This window comes from Ctenocephalides felis, unplaced genomic scaffold, assembly GCF_003426905.1.
Source record: "Ctenocephalides felis isolate EL2017-DRISC unplaced genomic scaffold, ASM342690v1 CF-g0.4_SCAFFOLD_01886, whole genome shotgun sequence".
NCBI lineage: Eukaryota > Metazoa > Arthropoda > Insecta > Siphonaptera > Pulicidae > Ctenocephalides > Ctenocephalides felis.
Window position 1 is genome coordinate 164,475,761 of NW_020538040.1, and position 16,962 is coordinate 164,492,722.

The window sequence follows — 16,962 nt, forward strand, 5'->3', positions numbered from 1 at the left end:
ACGATCCACCGAAGTTTTTAAACTCGCTGGATTTGGTAGGATTGTCACCTCACAATCTTCAATTAAAGGTTGGATCGGCAATTATAATGTTGCGAAATATCGACCAACCGCGCCTTTGCAAGGGCACAAGGTTAGCGATAAAAAAACTACCAAACAACGTGATGGAAGCAACTATATTGACGCAACGCAGTATAACGCAACGTGCATCCCAATGATTCCGACTAAGGTGCCATTTGAGATTAAACGACTACAGTTTCCAGTGCGTTTATGATATCATTAAGTGTTTGTGGTATTAATTTGGAAAACCCATGTTTCTCACATGGAAAATTGTACGTTGTCTGTTCCCGTATAGGAAAACCATCAGATTTGTTTGTCTATGCGCCAGGAAATCAAACAAAAAACATCGTTGATCACAAAGCACTACAATAAAAATTGAACTGATTTTTGAAGTATGGTTTACATGATTAAAATTACTTACTTTTAAATGCTTATAGTGTTTTATTTAATTATTTTTAATTCACGCCGAATTATTACCAGGGTGACGGTTCTGTTCAGGATAATTTTTTGCAAAGAATAGAAAAAAGGTGGAAACAAAACACCGCCACATTACACATTTTTTTGACAGGACAAAGTCTGTCGGGTCGGCTAGTTTCTTATAATAATATAAAATACAATCACTTATTATAATAAAAAAAATTATCTGACTTTTATTTCAATAAACGTAAACTAAACGAGATCGAATTTTTTCATTGTTTTATTATTATAGTAATTGTTGTTGATTTTGACCGTGGTTCTACAAATGTTATTCACGTTATTCATTAAATGAACAGAAATTAGAAAAAATAGGAAGAAAATAGTCACAATTTCACCAAAACTCTAAGTTGCATTTAAAAGCTCATAATTTCTAAACACCGTGAGATATCTTTTTTCTAAATTTTTCAGGACAGTTAAGGTCAATACTACCACCGCGTTTCGGCTTGATGTTGAGTTCTGGGACACCCTATATATATATAATATATATATATATATATATATATATATATATATATATCTAATACTATTATAAAATATTTTTAGCCATCTACATATGATATTATGAGATGGTATCATATTTTAACATCCAATCTCAATAAAACTATGAAAGAAAAAACTACATCTGCTGCAATGTAATGCATCTCATGATATCAAGATCTCATAATTATAGCAATAATAAGTCATTAATTTATTTATTAGAGGCACATGAAATATAATATTATAATGGTAATTATGATAATAAATATATATGAAACTTAACACTTATCTAAATAATGACTGAATGAGTTTAAATTAGATCTTATTAAATCACTATACGATACCGAATTATGTAACAAGATTCTAATTGAAATATTGCTATATATTTTGATAAACTAATTTTTAAAACAATCAATATGTATTAAAAATTAGTTATATAAAAATGAAATTGAATTTGTCACATTTTTTTGGTTGTGCGTACAACACTTTAAGATCTATATTAATTTCTTAATACTATGATGAATCGAATATACTCGTAAGTAACATCAATAAAAATTTAAGTCATGACGAAATAATACTAACAATAGAAAGTAATTTTGTACTACATGTTTATAAATTAATTAACTAATTAAATAACATTATTTATAAATAATTTATAAATTATTCATATACTTACAATACAACTTTAGATTAATTTAAAGAAATTTTATTTCTAGGCTATTTTAACATTTAGTTAACGAATTATCTACCTCTTTCACTCTTTCAACTCAGGTATTTAAATTTTATTCAGACTTTGGTTCTTTCCAGACATTTGACAAAAATCGCCTTATGACACAATGATCACTTATTATAGTTGTACGTATAATTTAACTTTATTTTTAATGGTTCAATTTGGTATAAAGACTTACTTAAACGTAAGAAATTATGTTTTTTGTCAGTCTGAAAAAAACATAACAAAATCATACTCTACTAGTGCGTTTATGTCAATTACACGTTCATTAATTACATGAGGAATTTTTTGGTAGTTTATGAACTCCTTTGGTAGTTTCTTGCGTAAGATTAAGGCTATAGTTTAATTGCATAAAAATAATAATTTTAACATTTATAAATATATTATTAATATATAGGAGAGTGGGTACGGTTGTGCTAGGGTACGGTAGTGACAATCGTCATAACAGCTAAAATATACTGATCTTGCGATAGGGTCCAAAGGGAGAAAGATGAAGTATGTTTGTTCGAACAAGTTTGTTTACATTAATATGTTAGAGGTACTTGGAATTTTTGAAAAATCGATTTTTATTTTTTTGCCTTTTCATTAAGTGTAATACCTTGAAAATGTTCTCTGAAAATTTCAAGTTGATCCGATGATTACTTTTTGAGTTATTGGACTCTTACCAGCGCGTTGACGCAAGTAGATACTCGATACTTATACTCAAGATTCCTCCCTCCCTCACCTCCTGATGTTTTAAAAGCTTTCAAACCGATTTACGACGAACTCAGCAATGATAATTTACTTTCAAGAAGTGCAGTTCAAGATTGAATCCATAATCAAAAAAAATTAAAAGCTTCGACCAACTAGTGTAAAAAATATGACTAAAAACCGTGTATACTAGTCCTACTATTGTACAAATTGCTGAATACATATACATAATCATTATTATTGTATATGGATATCGTAGAACCTAATTGTGGGTATAATTCCCATTTTAAAGGTATAACCTATCGAAATATAGAAAAAAATTCAAAATTCGATTTTCTGAAAATTTCATACTAGCCCCTTAAATAAAAAATGTATATATGTTTTATTGTGCTCTCTGAATAAAATAAAAATTATATTTTCGTAAAGTGCAGATTTTTATCTCACGCAAGAATTTCCACTATGTCACTTTCCCCGCTTCATAAATGTTTGGTAAGTTTCTGCTGCTCTTCCTAACCTCACGTAAATAATGAGTGTCTCACAATATCTACATCAAATAGAAGTCAGATTATATTATATAATTATAGAATAAGTACGTCCTGGACGTGATCCGGTCCATCCGGCAACGTGTGATGTCGCACTTTGACCTTCGACCAGAAGTAGCCGAGAGCTTCCGTGCAGGGAGCTACGACCGCCTGGGCGCAGGAGGCGCAGATTATCCTGCAGGCGCCGCAGCTGATCTTCCACACTCTTAGGCATGGTGCCACGCACCATATGTGCTAAAATCGAACATTATTACAGCACATATTTAGAAAAAAAAATTGAATATGTGATGTGATGTGACAAAATGTGCTCGAATTGCAGGGTGTTAAATGAAGACGATTTGCAATAATTCTTACTAAATATATAAATATATAATAAGCGTATTTTATACGTTTTTTAAAGTAGAAAATATTTAAAAATTTGATCTCATTATTCTTGATCAACGATGTGTTAGGGTACAGCGGCATATAAAGGTCCGCGGGTGAAATGGCCTACCACCGATATCTCAAAAATAAGTAATGTTAAGGATTTTTAACATCAGCATTTTAAAGTAGCAGGAAAAAGTACCTCGATTCTTTTTACGTCGATATCAGGAGATGAACGGCTATTTAAAATAAAACATTGGACCTGTTCGCCTCCTGGCTGTTCCATTAAAAGTAATCAGGTGATATATTTTTGAAAAACAGCAAAAAGAAAGAACGTTTCTACAATGGCGAATTATCTGGGATTTTGCTGAACATAGTCAGATAGTTGTTTGTTTGATATTTGTTAATTATTGTAAAATAATTGGTTTTGTTTTCACAATATAATTGCTCGAAGTCAAATTGAACCTTTGTGCTCCGCCCTACCCTATAAAATAATATACCATCTAAGAGTTTAAAACTCTTAAAACAATGTTGTAACTGAAACATTTTAATATAATTACAAAAACTCTTTTCTGATCGATTTATTTGTAACTATTGATTGTATGGATTTGGAGTATGGCAAAAAAACCCGCGATTGACATTCAAGGTACATTTCCATAAATAGATTTCTATAGATATTTAAGAAAAACAAACAGAAATACGTTTTTTTACGAAAATGTTCGTGTTTTTTTGCAAATAGCCAATCAAATAACAAATAACATAGCCATTAGGGTTGATACAATGGTGTAATTTTTATAACTATTACTGATGTGTAATGTTAGATATAATCAAAGAAAATGCTAAAAAATAATATAAATACAATTGAAGAAATATTTATTTTTTAACCAATATATAAAAATGTTTTAATGATTAAATTAAAATAAAAAGATGATATTTAAAAGTGCGAAAAACGGTAACGCTATGCAAAGTGATTCCCTCATATAGTAGAATCTCGTTAATAAGTCGATAATTCATAATACGATTTCGGACATAATAAGCCATGCCGATCCTTACACTTAGAAATACATCCCGCATAATACACTTTCTCGCTCAACACGCTTTATTGTCCAATCCATGTAAAATCGTTTTAATGATGTTTTAGTTTATATGTAATATCAATTCCGGTTACACTACTAGCTAAATTAAGTTTTTATTATGCATATTTTCTATATCTTATTTTTAAGGACATTTTAGTGATTGCAATATGTTTATGTATAAAAACTACTAGAGTAGAATTTGTTTCCAGAACTATCGTTCTGTAAACTGACTTATCAGAGATAGCACAAAAGATATATGCAAATATAAAATGAAGACAGGAAAATATTAAATGCATAAATTCATTTGAACTATATATTCGCACAAATGCACATAACATCAACTTTGTACACGATATTATATATTTTTAAGCAGTTTTTGTAAAAAAAATCATTTTTGATTTTATGACCTCAAATCGCTTGGTACAATAAATTAGGTTAGGGAAGCTCAAATTATTTGGCTTATCAATTATGAATTTTAACGTACGAACTAAGGCTTTCACATTTTCTTAATAAGTTATTGGAATTAGCAAAGGTTGGGAAGTTGTGTTTATGAAATATATCGATTGTTTTTCTGCGGCCGATATAGGTAAAAGTACAAAGTTGCGCGTGCGATAGCGATTGACCTGTACTAAACTAAACAGAAGCGTGTGCCTGGGCTCTTGCCTCTTGCCTCTTGGCTCTTGGGCATAAAAAACACGCCATGAATAAATGCAAAACTAATTTACATGCAAGTCGAAATAAGAAGAATCGTTTTATAAATAGTATTTTTATGAAAATTAAATATAAATATAAAAAAAGTAGTCGTGCATGGGATCGTGCCTTAAGGAAACTTGCTAGAACTTTACTACATACTACATACGACCTGCCTTAGTCAAAAACTGATTAACACGTTTTCTTATCAATGGGAATCGAATGCTTTTTGAATCATTCAAATCGGTTAATCCGTGTTCTCTAAATAGTTGACGAAAAATTGTATCCGCACATACACACACATCCGTTTCTTCTAAGGTATGCCAAAATTTTCAGAAACGTGTAGATATATAAAAATTTTCATTTTCGATTTTTTATGATTACTATAACCTACCCTGCGGGAAGTTAATTATACTATAATCAGTTGATCAATTATATGGACAATATAATTACTATTATTACAGAGGCTTCGAAAATTCTATGTACACCGCATATTGTATTTTTTAATTGTTACACAATATACTTTTTATATATTTTTGTAATTTATGTAACGACTTTTTATTTTTAGACTTCATGCAATAATGAATTTTATAATTATAATATTTTTTTATCGAATTCCCGAAGAAAAACTTTGTTTTCATGACAAAATCCAATTTGCTAATTTCATTTGTTTGTTTTCTGGACGTTTCAAGTCATTCTGAATCAAATGGAACCAAATTTTGAAAATTGACGGATGACCAAATGAACAATTTTATAATTATAATATAGTTTTTTTCAACAATTTTCCAAAAGAGAACCTTATGTTTTCGCAACAAAATCCAATTTGCTAATTTTATTTATTTGTTTTCTGGACGTTTCAAGTCATTCTGAATCAAACAATACCAAACTTGGAAAAAGTATAATAGACTTTTTACACACATTATGCGTGTGTGTGTCTATATGGCTGTGTGAATGTGAGCCTATATTTGATATTTTGTCGATGTTTTCGCAAAAACGGCTGTACTGATTTCAAAAATTTCAAGCCATTCGATGTATCCCAATGAGGACTAGCGTTTATCAGTTTTGCACGACGATTGACCGAGCCGTTTCTTTGTAATTAGTGAAGATTTGTAGTAAAGTGTAGATTTTAGTACAGGTTTTAGCTCACACTCCAGAATCGATTTTAAAAATTCATAAACCGTTCGAAAGATATTGGTTGGAAACCGTGCTGATTAGTTTTTATTAAAAATCAGCCGAGCCGTTTCTTTGTAATTACCCTTTGAAATTTTTATTTCGAAGATTTTTATGGAACTTTTTTGACAAGTTGGGAAAAAGATTTCAAAACCGCGTGAAAACTTTACATTTTTAATTTAAAATTTTCTGTAGAAGCGTAATATAAAAAGAAACAATGGAGGGCGGCCCATACGTCAAATGTCAAATAGTTTCGACAGATCATGTTCAATTAAATTTAATAGAGTGTTCAAACAAATTATATTTATTTGTAGTATGTAATTTTATTGGTAGTTCATCATGGTCTTATAGAACATACTAAAATATTACGGCTCTACGACAAGTCGTTCAATTTTAAACATTACTCAAATTTGAAAAAATCAGTAGCGTTTTTTTAACGTTTGTTAAAATTAGACATTTTATCGACGTTTACTTAAAAACGGCTGAACCGATTACAAAAAGTTTAAAGCCATTCAATGAAAATTAGTAAGCACTCGCATTGGTTAGTTTTTTAATGCGATAGGCTGAGCAGTTTCTTTAAAATTAGCAGAAAAGTGCAAAATTTTTCGGCGGCGAAAATTCCGATCCGATTTTGAAAATAATGAAATCGGTTAATTTGAAATAATGAAATATTACATATATAATTTGGGAATCGTGCTGATACGTTTTGGACAAAATTCGTCCAAGCCATTAATTATTTTACAAATTATGAAAAATCGCATGTTATTAAATGAGATAAATAATGTATTGATAATTAAGGAAAGACAAATTATATTAAACTACAACATAACTCAAAATCTTCTACAAACAAAAATAATGCCAAAAAATCTCCAGGTATTTAAATTAAAAAAAAATCTTCCTGTGTACACTGGATAGTTCCTAACCTAACAAATCATACATACACATACGTACATAAATATTTTGGCTATTACAGCAAAATATTCCCAAAATATTTCCCTCTTCATTAAACGTTACATCTCTATCATTACCATGTCTTATTCATAAGTATCGATTATTCCTTAATGTGACTTCTGCACAATAGTTTCCCGAAACGTATGTAAAACTTTCTGTTCTCATGTTGGAATCCAATGTCAGAAATAAAATTGATATATTGAGTTGCGTGTATAAAAGGCGTATTATAATTATGCTCCATAGGTGTACCCGGCACACATTTATATGGCAACTGTAGGCATAACATTAAAACGTATAATAATACCATTGAATTTATTTTCATCAGTCGTTAAACTTTGTTTCAAGTTACACGAAAATCATTAGAATTAATTATCAACTTACATTGTATGAAAGAACTTTATTACCTTTACTGAATTACCTTTTGAAAAAAAAAGAAAAACTTATGGCTAATATAATAGGTAGCTGGCCAAATACTACTATTAAATATTTTATTTATTATTGATAATAAATATAACTATAATGTATTTCGAACAACGTGTAACGGATAACACATAATGCTGATTTAGGTTTCCATATTTTAAATTTTAAATTATAACACACTGATGATGAGACAAACCTAGTCTCGAAACGTTTGTGAAAATTATTATTTAATAAAATAGTGCAAAAAAGAGTGTTATTTGTTCATATTTCCAAATTAATATATATATATATATATATATATATATTATATATATATACTAGCTGACCCGGCAAATGTTTTACCATGTAAAGTATTTCTAGAAAATTTCTAGTGTAGCAAAAAAATAATAAGTTATTGTAAGCAAAATAGGAGTTTGTGGTATGGAGTTAAAAATTAAAGATAGTATGTAATTTTTACCAATAAATTACAAAAAATAGAATGAAAGAAATGATCAAAGAAGTCCAAAAAATTATTTATGAGTAGACAACCCATATTTTTCTTTAATGTTGTGTATATTGTTCAATTACTCAATATAAAAAATGATAGGGGTGGAAAAATCGTAATATTTTTTGTTCAAGTAAACTTAAGTTCCATAATCTAATTCGAAATTCATAAATCGGAAAATTATTCGATTACTAAAATGACTATTACCAAATAGGGTTATGCGGTAAGAGAGTGAAAATTTAGGGTTGTATGTGTTTTTAATGTAATAAAAATTAATTAAATAAAATTAATAAAATTAGAATTATAGAATTATATCAGCACACATATTAATAAAACTAGAAACAAATCTCAGTTACGACAAAAAAGAATATATTTTAGAAAATTTATGAAAATGATTGATGTATATGCTCTATATATAGAAAGAAATGAGTGTATAAAAATAGATATAAATGTGATATATACATATAGCTATATAACAAGCATAAATTCGTGAAAAAGAATAAGTAAAATAAATAAATCTAATTGAAGACATTTTGCACATAATTAAGCAGTTTCCATAGATATTAAGATATTATAAGTTAAGAACAAAAAAAAATAATTCGTTTACATAAACTTTGGAGAAATAAAATCAAATGTATATAGCAAGATCTATAAAGCAATTATAATGAAGTTTTTTTTGACTATTTTCGCATACTGATAAATTTTAAAGGCGTTTAACGCGAAAACTTTAAAATCTAAATTCAAAATATTCCTCTAGCAAATTTCTAATAAACTTCATAGTTAATAAACTCTGTAATTATCAGCTCAATCCGAGCAAATAAAATTTTTCTCAAAAATTGGCATTGATCAGGCTATATTTCGAGTTTGCTGCGATTTTTTTTGACAACAGATAGGAGTATTAAAATAAAAGTTTTTTTGCCATTATTTAAGCCTGAATGACAATTCCTTTAAGAACTGTGTAAATCCCTTCAATGCTCTGGATGCCGAGCAGTCCTCAAAATAATGAACTTTTTTTGTCAATTTTTGAAACACTGCTAAAATCTAAAGTCGTATAACTCGAAAATTATTGGATGAAAATTCATAATATTTCAGTAGCAGATTTCTAACTTTATCATAAAAAGGCTCTAATTATCATATTATCATTTATTATCTAATTAATTATCATTTGTATATCGTGCTGATTAGTTTTTGACAAAGATCGACCAGGCGTAATTGATTGTTAAAAAAAAATCGACGATATTAATGAAATATGGCATATGGCAATATAATACCTGGTTTAAATGAACATACTAAAATATTACAGCCTTACGAAAAATGATTTAGGGACCAATTCTACGGTAAAATAGACCATAACATAGCGTTGTTATCATATTAAAATAAACCAGTCAGGCGTTTTATACTTAAAATGTAACTTCCCGCATGTTTTATTAAGACACATCAGGAAGATGCACTTATGCTATCATTTTTTAACGACGGTGCGTTTTTTAGGATAGATTTTACATCTAAAGCACCTGACTGCACAGGAAATACATAGCATATAGACTTTTTTTACTACTAACAATAAGAAAGGAGCATTTTAGGGCCCTTGATTATAAAAAATAATTCATTCATTGATTAATTCTGTCTTTTAGAAAATACTCCGTGTATGTATTAAGAGCTTGTTTGCTTTAATAATGAGCAATAAAAAATTGTGCAAAATTAAATTATTTGTAATAGCCCACATCATGACGCTTTGCAGCAAATCGGTTACTTATAAATCTTTCCTAGATTAATATATTGCTTTCTCATTGATTAAATAGATTATCTACACATGTTGGGAAGTTCATGCAACATGCCTCAAGAAACAATGCCACTTACGACTACAGTAGAACCTAGATTAGCCGAACTAATTGTTGTCGATAGGCATCCAAATAAACGAAAATCCGGATATTTGAATGTATGAAGAATAATGTTGTGTATTTATTAAAAATAACAAATACGTACATAGATATCAAGGAAAATAATGTTTATCAAGAAATTGAAACTTCCTTATGTATGTACATATATATTTTCTTAGATTACATCACATATATATACTAAACTGCAGTATTAATCGTGAAAAAATTCGAATTGTAGGTATGTATATGCATATAAATTAGTCGCGGTTGATAGTCCGAATAATCGCAAATCCGTATAACTAAGATCCGAGGTTCTACTGTAGTTACAAATATTAATTATCTTATGTATGGGTTTCTCTATATTACCTGCCTCGTTATCAAATCAACCCAATAAAATAAAACAACAAATTTCAAATGAGTAAGATGAATTACCTGAAAGGCCAAGCAGGCGAAACCGCAGCCGAGACATAGACCGGCCACAGGCGCAAATAGTACGGTCAAGAAGACATAGCAGCAGTTCTTCGAAACTTTGAAGCACTGCTCGGTCAGTCTCCAGGCACACTCAGGACTGCGCACGCCCTCGGGCTCACCTATCACGTCATCCCACACAACCTGATGGAGGACAAAAACGAAGAAAACGAAATGATTAAACGATTTGCATTTAAGAACAAGAGCAAATAATAATATGCAGTTTATGTATTATGAGCTATTTGAATGGTAATCAATAATTAACATGGTAATTGTGGGAATGGAATGTCTACTAAACATTACTGGTTCAAAATGTATAGTATACCGGCATTGAGTAGTTTCAATACATATTTATATATTTTTTTAAATTTTATTTTCAATAGCAATCAGAATACATGACAATTCTATGAGCTATTTGGCTTATGTCATTCACTCTCACACATACACACACACACTTTCAAACACACATATAAATTAATCTGATAAATATTATGTTGATCGTTAGAGAATCATTTCAATAAGTGATTCTACTATTCTGTTCATATAAAGTTGTGATAGTTCTAAGGGTCCTCCATATTATCTTTAGACAGCTTCTATTTCAGTCTTCTTGAAGTTGGTGTCTCGAGAAGCTGAGTGACTACATAGTTTGTATGATGTTCTAGTTTATGACAATGTTTTACACTGTTGATTTGTATAATTCTGTTTATAAATTCCATATGAAAATCATCGTGTAAGGTTTTATTGCTAACAAACCACGGAGCATCAGTAATCTGTCTTAATAATTTCGATTGGGCACGTTGTATTAGCACTATGTTGGATTTGCTCGCGCAGCCCCACAATTCTATGCCGTAAGTCCATATTGGTTTTATTACTACCTTGTAAATTAGAAGTTTATTTTCAATAGATAGAATTGACTTGTTTCAATATATCATCACCATTTCAGGCAATTGTGCCTGACGCTAGAAAGTTATACAAGAGTTATGTCGGACATATATGTCTGACATACGATATTTGTTAGAGGGCACGTCAATCACAGATGTCTGACGCATACATTTGCAGTATATTTGGAAATCTTGGACTATCAAGAACAATTTTTAATATATGGTCATGTCAATCAGTTGTTTTAGCGTTTTTCTTATTTTTCTTTAGGACAGCAACCACTTGCTTTAGTTATTCAATTACTATAGAGTTCAAAAAAGTTAGAAGCCATAACAAAAATATTAGAGTTAGCACGTTAATAGTCATATCAGTCATATATGTCTGACGCTAATATGTTCTACATATATGTTTGACGTACGAAATTTGGTAAAAAGCCACTTGTCGAGAAAAAAGATTTATTATATAGTCAGTCATATATCTGTGACAAAACATATAATATTCTCTAGAAATTTTGTCAATTTTTTTTTTTTGACACATTTTTAACTAAAGTTATCTAATAAAGTTACCATAGTATAGTTACCATACTTATGTAAAAAAAATTCTGATATTATTGTGGCGATTAACGTGTTCATATATTGTTATTTTCTCTGCGTTTTTTTTAAATTCACTGTCAATATCAAATTGTTTTCATATTTTTTTTAACAATATCAGGAGTGATTATGAAGGAGTTAAAACCACCAACGAATTTGCATATTTTATCATTATTTCAAAATTTAAAAAATATATACTTTTTAAGTTAACTAAGTTTTTTAGTGAAGCAATTTTTAAAAACTTCTAAAGTAAAAAGTGAGTTTTTTCAATTTTGAAATTTGAAGCAAATCAATATATGAAAAAATAATTGTTTATTTTTAATAATTCATGAAGAAGGAGATATTCTATATCAACGAAACATAGAATGTAATATATAAATGGAAGAATTTTTTTTAAAAAAAATGAGGCTTTGGTTCAGGAAATAAAAATCATAAAGAATAATAACTATCCATTAAAAACTTAGTGCATATACTAGATAAATCCTGGATTTTATTAATTTGTGTTTGCTTTCTGAACAGTAAATTCTATGTAAAGTGTTCTGAATATAGTATTTACATAAATGGCATCAAGTAAATAATTTTTACTTTCCAATTCTAACAGTATTTAAACATTTTTATTAAATAAAATATAATAAACTTCTTAATTAGAAGTTTCACCACACTGTTTATTATAATAATAATGCAAGTATTTTGTCTCAACAGAAATCTTAACGTTCTTATATTTTGTTTGTTTTTTATAAAACTTTTTTGTAGATTTAATGTGAGGAAAACAATCTTGAATCTGAATAAGTTAAATGTTTTGTTTTCATATTTTATAAAAATGTTTTCATTTCTACATTTGTTGAAGTTCCTGAAGTTCTCTTTAGTATTCTAACTTTTGAAGTAAATACAAATAATTTACAGTAACCGATTTCAAAAATATTTATTAATAATTCAGCATATGTTATTTATTTGATTGTTGATTTTGTTTTTCACATTTTTCAAATGATAAGAATTAACTTCATCTCTATGTTTCATAAAAATTTCAAAAAAAATTTTTTTTATAAAATTTTTATTTGCAATTTATTTATATCAACAGAATATTATATTAGAGGTATTAATTACTGAATCGAAATAATTTGTTTTTTAAATATTGAAAAAATTATGAAAAATCTCAAAAGATAGGAATGTTATTATAATATATTCTTGATCACTTTTAATCTAATAATCTGTTATTTTAATAAAACTTTGTCAAGTGTTTCATTATATTTGTGTTTCGTCAGAAAATAATCATTTAATCGGTGAAGCACAAAGCACAGGTCATTCGGGTCACGGGTCGTTGACATATTAAGTAGTTTTATGAGAATCGATTTACCTGCAAATGTTGGTTTAGATTATTTGGGTCTCGATCTTCCAGATCCATTATTTGACTCCTCGATCCTTCCCGCATTTTTAACGTTTCCGCTGGAACAAAATAGAATAAAAAAATTAAACTAATAAATAAAATAACTACCACAACAAAATTGATTCAAAATGATCAAACCAAAAATATGAGCCAAAAACGTAAAATGAATTCAATTATATTAAATCACAGATTATTTTCTCAAAATACATTTTATTTAGCAAAAATACTGCACTTAAAAATTTAAATTTTAAATTTAATTTTAGAAAATTCTTAAAGTTCTCAAATTTTTAATTTTAGAAAATTTAAAGTTACAATAAACAATAGACTTCCTATAAACATAAGATCAGTATCAAAATTTCTCACAGTTATTTCATGGAATTTATGGGCCAATTCTACTATAATATAGACCAAATGTTATGGCAACTGCTTTTTTCATATAAAATGGTACTAAAAACTGTCAAAATGCTATGTATTTGCTGTGCAGTCAAGCGTTTTAGATATATAACCTGACCTAGGAACTGAGCAAAAGTCAAAGAAGAATGTTACCATACGTGCAACTTTTTGATGTGTCATAATAACACAAGTGAGAAGTTAGATTTCATGTATAAAACGCCTGATCGAACCACAAATATATAGCATTTTGATAGATTTTAGTACCATTTTATATGAAAAAAGGAGCTTAACATAGTGTTGCCATAACATTGGTCTACTTTACGGCAGAATTGACCCATTAATGTAAATGCTATGTGCTGGAAATAGTTCAGTCAGTGGCATGCCCGACTCAAACGCAAGGGATACTCGGTTCGAGTCCTGGCACTGACATAGAATTGAAATTAAGTAGATTTGAATTTTGATAGAATAGATTAGTAGTTAAAAGAAATTAGAAGATAAAAACAAGGCTAGAAGACATAGAAGATCTAAGAAGTCAATTATAAAAAATTAAATAGTATTAGGATATTTAGGTGATGTAATAAAGATAGTATAAAATGTATAAAGGAATATTGTAGGTATGGTTAAATGCTCTAATTATAACTAATAAGTGAGACCAATGAAGATAAATAAAAAAATGTAAATTACAACACAAAAAAGAAAATTCTATATTTGTGAATTGATTTATATATAAAGTAAAAATGCCACATATTAAAAATAAATAATTTAAAATCAAATAATTGTGTAGGAAAGCTTTAAATATATATTTAGTAATTATTATCATAAATAAGTTAATATATCAGCAAAACAACCAAAATCACCAAAATATATAAGAAATGTATGAACTATAATTAACAAATTAAAAAAAAGAAAAATGAAGTCTTTGAACTTAAGTTTTTCTCTTAATATAAATTTCTTTGCTCTCTTTTGTACACTAATTAGTCATAGTTAATTAATAAAAATATATTGATATATATATATATATATATATATATATATATTCTAATTTTACAATTACCTAAAAAATAATATATAGATCATCTTGCAATGACAATCTGAAACTAAAATACTCATTTTTAAAATTAAATTGTGATAAACTGATTTTACATTTTTTTAAGAAATAATACATAACTTCAAATATAATAATATTTTTTAATTAAAGTAAAATGGTAAGGATAAATAAGGCTACTTAATATTTAATTTGTATATCATACTTAAAAATTTGGATAATTGAGGTATGTATTTTTTAAATTTTAAAACCATATGCTTATGTTGCAAAGAAACAAAAATTAAATAAAAATATTCGGCTTGGTAACATGTGTTAGTTTTCTAAAATATTGTAAAGTGCAAAACGACAAACAGTGCAAATGTAGTCAAATTAATTGCAAACATTATTTTTAAAAATTCGTTTAAATTATTTTTACAATTGAGATAACTTACTCATATTGTTAAAACCAAACTATTTAATTCTGTGACCTTTAATTTTTCACTTAAATGTTCAGAATAACAATTGTGCGCATAAAACGCATTATTAAAATGAAACAGTCTTCGTGTCGACTGAATCGTTACTAAAATACACCTCGGGGTAGTTCTTTCAACAACCCCTGAAGTGGTCGAAACTATCAACAAGTACTCATTCAGTGAAAGTCAATTATTTTCTACGTAGGGGTTTAAAATTTAAAAAAATTAACATTTTTTGAAATATCATTTGTTTGTTATGTTATAAATCAAATTTTATATTTTTGAAGTAGCAGTTAAATTTAATTTTTTATGTATCAATTATCTACAATTAAAATTTATTCTACCAATTCTAATTTTATATTTCTATTTATTTGACTTTTTTTATATTTGACACGATTTGTCTATAAATTTGTCGTAGAAAACATTTACTGTTCTGTAGATTTTTTTTTGAATCATTCAAATCGGATGCTTAGTTTTCTCATAAACTGCAATTGTTTGCAAATTTAGCTCCGTATCTCCTAACTAAACCTGCCCATGCTAAAATCTAATCACCCTTTCTCCCCATCATTACGAATTAAATGTTTTTTAGATCATTCAAATCGGATGCACTGTTTTCTCAAAAACTCTATTTCTAATTTCTGCACTTTTTGCCTCGTATCTCCGAAACGACTGTACCTGCCTTTGCAAAAACTAATCAATTATCTACCTATCAATAGGAATCAAATATCTTTTGAACCAAATCGCTTGATCCGTGCACCCGAAAACGTGGACGAAAAATTGTAGTGCCAAAATGTTCAGAAACCTTCAAAACGTAAATATATGCAAAAAAAATTCAATTTCTATTTTTGGACGATTACAATAACTATAGGAAGTTAATAAAATAAAATTTTCCAATGTCATCTAAGTATGTAAGTGAATATATTCATAGACTATATTGTAATTATTGTTTTTAATATTAATTTTTGTTAAAGTTGTATTTTGCTGAAAACATATAAGACTCTAAAATCAAATATTTTAAATAATTTTACATGATGTTCACGATAATATTGTAGACAAAAAACAAAAGTAAATAGTTGAAATATAAAATTAAAATAAGACTAACAAGAATTTGCCTTTTTGATGTAGTTCATTTAGTTATTGTAATCTATAAAAATAAACTGTTCTCAACATGAATTTATTTTGACGCAATATCTTTATTGATATTGATATTTATGATATTTCACGCTAAAAAATTCCTAATTTTTTTACAAATTATAATTTTTTTTTGTTCATTCATATTATATAACAATCAGAGTTATTTACGTACCCTATGAGTTATATGGCTGAATTACACATAATAATAATGATAATAATCACAGAAAGAAATAAAATAATAATAATAATAATAATAATAATAATAGTAATAATAATAATAAATAAATAAATAAAAATAGATTAAAAATAAAGAAAAATAAAAAAAAACAAATTGTAGTAATTGCTTCAATAAGCAATTGACTATGGAAAACAATTTTTTACATTACAAATAAATTATTTTACAAACAAACTAAAATGTAATTAATTTACAGAGTAGAATTTCATTTAATTGTTATAATTTGTCTAGAATAAAATGTTTACAAAATTAATTATTTAATTATGCTTTATACATTTAATAGTTCTTCATTTTGGTTCAAATTATGAGGTGAAAATCAATTGGTTCGTCACAAAAGTACTAAAGTCTCGAACCGCGATTCAAGAACTCACTTCTAGA

The 16,962-nt window shown here is 27.7% G+C and overlaps 1 protein-coding gene across 1 annotated transcript; it reads right to left on the minus strand.

The window, feature by feature from the left end:
* Nucleotides 1–3,009: 3,009 nt before the first annotated feature.
* LOC113376184 (caveolin-3-like) lies at nucleotides 3,010–13,370 on the minus strand. The gene is made up of 3 exons (XM_026616100.1): nucleotides 13,296–13,370; nucleotides 10,437–10,616; nucleotides 3,010–3,207 (listed from the first exon to the last, which is right to left on the minus strand). Exons 1-3 carry the CDS (start codon nucleotides 13,368–13,370, stop codon nucleotides 3,010–3,012), a joined length of 453 nt encoding a protein of 150 aa, XP_026471885.1.
* Nucleotides 13,371–16,962: the final 3,592 nt, after the last annotated feature.

Bases quoted from the DNA above. Each gene is read 5' to 3' on its own strand.
- LOC113376184 (XM_026616100.1), bottom strand. From the start codon at position 13,370: ATGCGGGAAGGATCGAGGAGTCAAATAATGGATCTGGAAGATCGAGAC. The intron at 10,617-13,295 runs GTAAATCGATTC...GTCCTCCATCAG, and splicing joins ATCTAAACCAACATTTGCAG to GTTGTGTGGGATGACGTGAT. The intron at 3,208-10,436 runs GTAATTCATCTT...GTTCGATTTTAG, and splicing joins TCGCCTGCTTGGCCTTTCAG to CACATATGGTGCGTGGCACC.